Source organism: Leuresthes tenuis, unplaced genomic scaffold, assembly GCF_036924035.1.
Source record: "Leuresthes tenuis unplaced genomic scaffold, fLeuTen1.0.hap1 SCAF_23, whole genome shotgun sequence".
Lineage (NCBI taxonomy): Eukaryota > Metazoa > Chordata > Actinopteri > Atheriniformes > Atherinopsidae > Leuresthes > Leuresthes tenuis.
Genome location: NW_027325377.1, coordinates 21,375,241 through 21,383,013, shown reverse-complemented (window position 1 = coordinate 21,383,013; position 7,773 = coordinate 21,375,241). Strand labels below are relative to the sequence as shown.

The 7,773-nt window shown below is 41.6% G+C and overlaps 1 protein-coding gene across 1 annotated transcript; it reads right to left on the bottom strand.

The window, feature by feature from the left end:
• Positions 1 to 1,549: 1,549 nt before the first annotated feature.
• lmod2b (leiomodin 2 (cardiac) b) lies at positions 1,550 to 7,372 on the bottom strand. The gene is made up of 6 exons (XM_072377436.1): positions 6,730 to 7,372; positions 6,123 to 6,566; positions 4,559 to 4,819; positions 4,247 to 4,459; positions 2,771 to 3,208; positions 1,550 to 1,945 (listed from the first exon to the last, which is right to left on the bottom strand). Exons 1-6 carry the CDS (start codon positions 7,003 to 7,005, stop codon positions 1,919 to 1,921), a joined length of 1,659 nt encoding a protein of 552 aa, XP_072233537.1. The 5' UTR covers positions 7,006 to 7,372; the 3' UTR covers positions 1,550 to 1,918.
• Positions 7,373 to 7,773: the final 401 nt, after the last annotated feature.

Below are 7,773 nucleotides of genomic sequence, written 5' to 3'. Positions count from 1 at the left end.
TGAGTCTTTGAGAGGTGGCAGGGTTCACATTGTCTCTGGGCCCCTCGAGCATTTCTTTATCAAAAGCAGGTAATACTCATGTGAGTTCATTAAGTTGGTCCATTCAGAAAAGCAACAATTAAACTACCACTTAAATGAAAATCCTAGTTTAAAAATGACACAAACTGACTACATTCTGAAAGTGTTACAACAGCATGACTCCGTATTAAGAGTTGAGGTGCTAACCTAGCCTGGCTGCAGTCCTGACCTGCAGTCACAATATACAACTAAATAAGCCCAAATCTATCAAGTAGCGTAAATCCTAAATCGGAAACCATGCCACGAAATCATCAAGACTGGTTTCCCAAAGTTCCCAAAATTCTAAAGAGTGTTGTAATTTCTGAGCATATATTCTAAATAATCCATACATTTTCTCAGCCTGGTTTGTTGTCTTAATATTTTCCAGTTAAATGTAGGGCTTCTAAATTATTTGTAAATTTATTAATATTTTAGTCTGCGTAGCTTTTTCAAACAAGTTTTCAAGTAACAGTATATCATGTAGGCAAAAATCCCAAGAACTCATGTGGCCTGAGTTCCTCAAACTTCACCCTAGTTTGACCAGCTATTGGTAATATAACCCTTTGACACTGGACTGACGTTCTATGAATGTAGGAATTTAAAAAAAGAAAAAGGGATTTGAATGATGACCAATGATCTTAACAGCCTCGAGGATGTTGTACGGGCTTAATGCCCGCTTAACAGTTTTCTTTGTGCGGTCCAGAGAATGATGTTAAAATTCTTCAAGCAGCAATAAAACTTCTGTACATCCTTTCATACTGAATTCTATTGAATTGAAGTTTCACACTTCGGAAACTTAGATAAAGGAATGCATTGCACATACTGAGCTCGTATTCAGCAGAACTTCAGTTGTATTTCTGAACTTTCTACAAGTGCAGCTCTAGACTGGATTCATTCTTCAGAGTTTTTTTCATGCAGTACACATATTGATTAATTCTAGTCTTTGTCATTGGCACATTTAAGGTTGAATTGCAGAGACTAATAACAAGTGAAGAGATATGTGATTTGGACTGAACAGAAGCGTTTTAGTGTCCTTTTTTTGCTGATAACGGATCTTGCTTTGCATTTTCAAGAGGAAGAATTTGTTCTTTTTCCTCTCAAAAGTTTGTCGGCTTGTTTTAAATGCATAATGTTGTGCAGCTTTTTGGTACGCTGGAGTGTTTTACTTGATGCTCTGAATTTTTTTTCCACCAACATTGATGCCATGCAGTGTTAAATCTCACCTTTCGTGTGTTAGGCATTGTGAATTGTTCAAAGTGCGCAAAAGCCCACCTTTAAAATATGCTAAGTGGAGTGGGTGTGATGTGAATGTGTCTGAGTGGGCATCTGCATCAGTAGCACCTCAGCAGCAAGCGGTCTCACTGATTTAAAAAAAGAGAGAAAGAAAGGAAACGTGGCTTTGCACGTCCATAACAGCTTGTCTACTTTCTTTCAAATGGATCCCATCCAGAAACCAAAGAAGAAGAAAACACTCTCCACACTTAGACGAGTAGTATTGTAAACAGCAAATGGATATATTGAGAAATTAACACGTTGTTCAGCCAACAACAGATCATATTTACAATCTTAAAAGAAAACAGACTTAAAAAACGTATCAGTAAACAAAGCATTCAACTCATTTCAGGATTAGAATACAAATGCTATTTTCTACTGTGAATAAACACTTTTTTTAAAGAAATCTTAAAGTCACTGAAATTGTAAAGCTATTATTTGCAGTGCAAATTTCCAGTATAGTAGAAAGATTTCAGGTTCACCTCCTCAGAAAACACATTTTCACCTTTCATGCTTCTCTGCTTTCATTCCTGTTGGTCACTCCATCGTCCTCATGACGCAGACGTGATCTTGTTGATTTCTGCTGTTCTTATCGTAGATGATGCGGAACTTCCACCTGGAAAATTACAAGCATGTGTTCAATCTAAATGAGACATTTTGAGATGGAGTAACACCAAAATGTTAATTTATTACACGCTACACCAACCAGACCATTCCCAGCTATGCTAACATGGTGATATGGTCTCTGTCATTATCAAAGCTACTGAAAACAGTTCCTATTAATACCTGCATTGAGTGTCAGGAATGTAACAGCTACCATGGGAGACCCCGTTATCTGAAGGCAGAGCTGATTTTCCATAACATTGTAACAAACTGTGCTACCTCTGCAAGAAAGGCAATACTTATCTCTCCTCTTACAGATATACAAAAGGCAAGCACTGAAAATGATAGCATGAAACTATAGCCTCGGATGTGCTCCACTTCCTCAACAGTAATGGTTCCTTTTAGTTTCATCATTTCTCTTATTATCTTTGTTTTCCATCCCACCTTTTTACATGTAAGCTTATCATCCTCTTCAAAAAAATACAGTACTTGACAAGCATGGCAGACCTTATTACTGGCTATATTCTCTGTCCCTCTTTGGCTGTAAAAGCATTGTGATCATACCACGTGCGGGCTGATGGCAAACAGCCTTTCGCCTGCCTACTGCAGTCTAGAGGCAGAACATCAGCCACAGAGATGACTCAGACACCACTGACTATGTGTCATGCTCATCTAAATTAAACTCCCAGCTCATTCAGTTTGCCTTTACTTTGTACTTTGTTTGTCTGCTTTGGTTTCTGTTCCGTATCTTAGCCTTTTTTCTTTTTTTTTTGCCCAACTGAGCCCAAATAGGAATATTTTCACTGGGTGTATTTCCCAAAAATGACCCATCCCTCACCCGTCTCAGGCTGCGGATGCTGCTAGTACGGATGGACTCCATCAGCTGATCATGAGCCGACCTCATTGGTGTGGACGGCCTGCTGCCTTCATCCCCTCTCCGCTCCGCCGACACGGGCCTCAGGGCAGTTTTGAGCTCCTTCAGGATGCACCTCGTCTCTTCCTTCCCCAGCCCTTTCCCCTTCTTGCCCTTCTTCCCTTTAGTTTTGACTACCTTTTTGCTGCCGGCCTCGTGCGCTTTGATGACCTCAGCAATCATCCTTGTGGGCTTCTTCTTCTCCTGCTGTGGGAGAGTCGTTGGAAGAGGGGGTGGGGGAGGGGGAGGAGGTGGTGGGGGCGGAGGGGGGGGAGGAGGTGGTGCAGGTGGAGTCTGTTTTCTAGCCAGGTCGTTTCGGGGGAGTTTAGGTGAGCTGTAAGGTGATGAACTAGGCGTCCCTCTCTGCAGAAAAACAGGACAAATCAATGTTTAGAAAGACACAAATATGTTGATAAAAGCTACACTTTGGAGAGAAACATTCCAAATGTAAGGGTGTGAACGACTTTGTCAAAGGTAGAATTAAATTTCTGAAGCTAAGCTTCAGCCCCACTGAGCGAAATGACAGCATGTAAACACTGAAGGGGTGAAACCAACTGTTTGGTTTTCCCAAGCAGTAAAAGAGGTTAAAGCAGAACCGCTGTCAGTTGTGATGAGTGATAAAACTGTTGAATTATCAGCTGAGGTGAGATAGAGTGTGCAGTTTCCCTCTAAATGATAAAAGAAGCTGAGATTTTGCACATACCTCACAGTAAGGAACATGACTTTAAAGCACTGCAGTTACCGCTGAACAGAACATAAATTAATAAGAAACTGACTGGAGACTTAACTATTCGTACCAGCTTTTTATAGGTGAGCTTAAAACCAAGAGAACACCCCGTCACTAAGTACTTCATCATTATCTTAATATTTTATCTTTTGTGTTCCTTTAAGTAAAGCAGTGCACCGATCACCTCCCGAGTATCTGTCCATTCATTACCAAGTCTGCATTTTCTCTGCAGTACCTACAGTAATAACTGATCCGTTCATTTGTTTCCCTAAAGTCATTACTAGTAATCCATCAGTACTTCATGGTTAGATCAGTCCAACATACTTGTATTGTTTGTTACGCATTACAATTGTACTGTAATTCACCATCATCCATGATATAGTTTTCCATTAGGAATTGTAGGCAACTGCTTTTCATTGCACCAGTTATCAAATGGTTCCACATTCATTCCTCACTTGTTTCCTAATTACCAGTTGCCATGTACTTTATGTTGTCCCAGCAGATTAAATGATCAAAGTTAAAGTAAAAAGCCCATCATCTTAAGAGTAAAGAAGAGTTAGCTATCTGTTGGTATTCATGAATAATTCATCACCAGTAAGGCATTCTTTTAGTGAGTAATTCAGCATGTTAAAGAAGCACAATTTTGTCCTGCTAGACAAGGTAAAACTGCAAACCAGTGCAGAGGTTCGGGGGTTAACAACTCCATCTTGCGCCCCCTGTTGACCCTGCTGCTGCCTCTGCTCCTGCAGCCGTCTCTGTCTCTGGCGGTCCTGGTTCCTGGTCAGGATCCCTGTCATGCTCATTCTGGGACCAGGGAGGTTGAACTGGTAACCCAATTTGATCAAAGTGTGGTTTTCTCTCAGAATCTTCACCATCTCCATTTCTACCTGTAGGAGTTTTTTGTTTTTTTTGCAGAATTGTACAGTTACTATATTGGTGATGTAAGAGCACTGCAGAGGGTTTAATTGATTTGAATTGAAACCAACCTGCCCTCCACACATGTGCCTCTGGTTGTGGAAGCGAAGCTCAATCAAGGTGCTGTTCCCAGGAAGTGCTTGAACCAATGCCATCACTCCCTTCCCAGTCACATAGTTGGACTCTATATTCAGACTGGTGATGGACGAGTTCTCCTTCAACATCTTAGCAATGGCCAAAGCCACGGGGTCGTCAGCTCGAGTGTTTGCGAGGCTGAGGACTCGGACATATGTGTTGGACCTCAGGGCTTCAGCAAATCGGATGAGAGTTTCCTGAAAAGTAAGGTAGAATTTTTTGATGTTATGTTAAGTAATATTTGGATAGATACCATCCTGAGACTTTAAAACTTGAAACAAAACCATTATTTTTTACTTGACAGTTTTACAGTTGCCACCCTGACAAGGAGGTCATAGTATCGCCGAAGACTCTGGGCACTTTGGTAAGGTCAGAGCTTATGATGTGGACTCAAAGGCTTGTGCGTTACGTAACGTCTAGGATTAGTGACTGTGTGCCAGTGAGTACACCACAGAATGATTTAAACACGAACATGCATGATGATGGCAGAAATCCTCTCAAAGCTGTTTGTTAAGTGCAACTTTCGTTCAGTTTCCAGTCACCGAAGCGTTACTACCAACTGTGTGACTATGCCCTTCATTATATAACCATGGCAAGATGTCTGGTTCTAAAAATAAGGTGGCACACAATTTAAGAGGCGGAAGCTGGACACTTCAGTGCCTCAATCAAATTTCAATGTGGATGTTGTGATGCTCATATTTTACTCTTCTTTGCCAATAGGAAAAATGTGTGAATAATGTGGAACATACTTGTAATCCTCACACAGTTAATGCTTCTCCTGACCAACTCAACTAACCTGCCTATGAACAAACTGTGGTACCATACATCACAGCCATTTATTGTTGATGTTAAGTTGTAACCTTTAAGTTCTTGCCAATTGTACAGTTTCTCATTTTACATTAATATACACACCCACTCCCTGTATGGTGTCCTGGAAGCTTCTTGATGGCACACAGTCTCAATAACAAACATTAAAATAATGACAACATGCTTCATATTGAATAGGTCCTCCTCATGCCACCAAAAAAGCTCTGTCTGGAGGTGGACAAAGAAAATCTGGGGGTGTCTAGCAGGATTGTCTGGTACTAGGACCTTAGCTGTACATCCTTTGGGTAATGTGAGTTGAGAGGTCTTTGTGGATTGAACTTGCTTCCCATAGATGCCTTTAGATCCCATCCGGGATGTTTGTGGAGTGTTTTTGTAGAGCTTTGGTTTTCTGCTGGGAGAAGCTGCTAATCTAGGGGCTTGCTGTTGCCAGATGAGGGTGTTGCACACTTTATAGTGACTGCTTACTTTGGAAAAAACACCACTCGCAAAAATAATGGCTGTTTTCTACAAAGGTTTGACATATTTTTGTATTTACGGACACCTTGGCACTGAACAGTGTCATGTCCCTTTCATGACTGGTGATTAAACAATTTTGTGTGTTGTAACTTGTTGGTGCTGTCACCACATTTTATCTGATATCAGCCTACCAGTCAAAAATCAACGTTTGCATACCTGTGAGATGTCATCGATGTTGTTCAGATTAACTTCAGTGAGTTCGGGGGCATTGCTGATAACTTGCTGCAGAGCGTCATCGACAACAGTTGGGTTTCCATTCGTGTTTAGGTCAATAGGTGGAGGGGGAGGAGTCAGCCTAATAGGCTCCACCCTCTGAGGCCTTAGTAGTGTTGGTTTATTGGCCTGTGCTGTCGGCAGCTCAGACATTTTTGAAGCTTCAGGATTTGATTTGATTTCTTGTTCCTCCTCATCATCATCTTCCTCTTCTGTTACAGGCTCTTCTTCTTCTTCACTTTCCTCTTCTTCCTCCTCCTCACTGTTCTCCTCTTCGCTGTCTTCTTCTTCAGCTGATTTTTCATACTTTTTCTGTTCTTTCTCATCTTCATCATCTTTTTGATCCTCTTCTTCGCTGTCACCTTGTGTCATACAGTCCTCTTCATCCTGTGTTTCAATAATATTATTCAGAGCTTGAAATGCTAACCGTGACTATTTATCATGAATATTGTAAAGCTAAATTAGCTGATTCTCTCTGAATTCCAACACAGCATTGTATCTGCCACATTCTTCAAATGCCAAATAAATGTAATTAAATGCTATCACTGACCAGGTTGGGGCTTCCTCCTCCGATCTCGTCCTCCAGCAGTCTACGTGTTTCATTTTCCCAGTACTTCATAAGGGCTTCTCTGCTGAAGGTGCCAGTTGGGGTCTTATCTGTCTGGTCTCTTTGTCTGAGTCCTATAGGCACGTTGGCATCAGGATCAATGTCTACCAACTCCTTTTCCAACTCGGCCAGCTCCTCCGGGCTGAGCGAAGCCAAAAGCTCATCCTCATCAACATCTTCGTACTTACTCAGCTCTCGACGATACCCAAAACAACTCATGGCCAACGCCTGAAACGCATACACCAGTCAGAGCTAAACTGATACAGAAACACCAGCTGCTGATTCACGTATGGCCAGTTTATATTTTAAAATAAAGAAGTATGGGCACAAAGATTCCAACAAAAGATACGTTCCACCATGAGGCTGCTGGAGATCTAAAGACGTAAGGTATCATTGGAAAATCAGATTCCAAATGAGGCGATCCATACCACAGAAAGATGTTTACACAACTTGAGTCCAGTAAAAGAATACTTCTAATGAGAACCCACGCGAGTCTTAGCTGAATTTGTCTTGGCCATCTGACTTTAAGTAAGGGAGACTATGTGCGTCCGTGCCCTCTCCTCTTTAATCTCTGCAGCTGCTGTTTGGGCCTTAAGAGAGGGATCAGGGGGGAACGTACCAAAGTGTAGGCCCCATGATGCAGCTTCTTTTTTTGGGAGTCACTGTCCTGAGAGGCAGAGCTACAAAAAGCCAGTGAGCTCAGAGGCTGTGTGGCCTGTCAACGTAGCAGTCTGACACCATGACTTGAGTGGCATTGTTCATAGCCAAAAAAAGACCAACTGGACAGAACAAGAAAGAAAAGCAGAGATAATGTATCACCCAAAAAATGGCACAGGCTCTGCCTCCTTATGAACATCAGCGAAGAGGTGTCTTCTTTCTTTGTTACTGTTTGATGACATGGGTGATTCTGAAGCTCCTATTTGTACTGTAATATGTATGAGTCATCTGGCTTTTGTTATCCTCTGATATCACTTCCAATACCACAAT

What these genes read in the sequence shown, in the direction of transcription:
- lmod2b (XM_072377436.1), bottom strand. Translation starts at nt 7,005, where the DNA reads ATGAGTTGTTTTGGGTATCGTCGAGAGCTGAGTAAGTACGAAGATGTT. An exon ending in ACATCGATGACATCTCACAG is followed by an intron (nt 4,820 to 6,122) that starts GTATGCAAACGT and finishes CTTACTTTTCAG; the next exon opens with GAAACTCTCATCCGATTTGC. An exon ending in GCATCCGCAGCCTGAGACGG is followed by an intron (nt 1,946 to 2,770) that starts GTGAGGGATGGG and finishes GTAATTTTCCAG; the next exon opens with GTGGAAGTTCCGCATCATCT.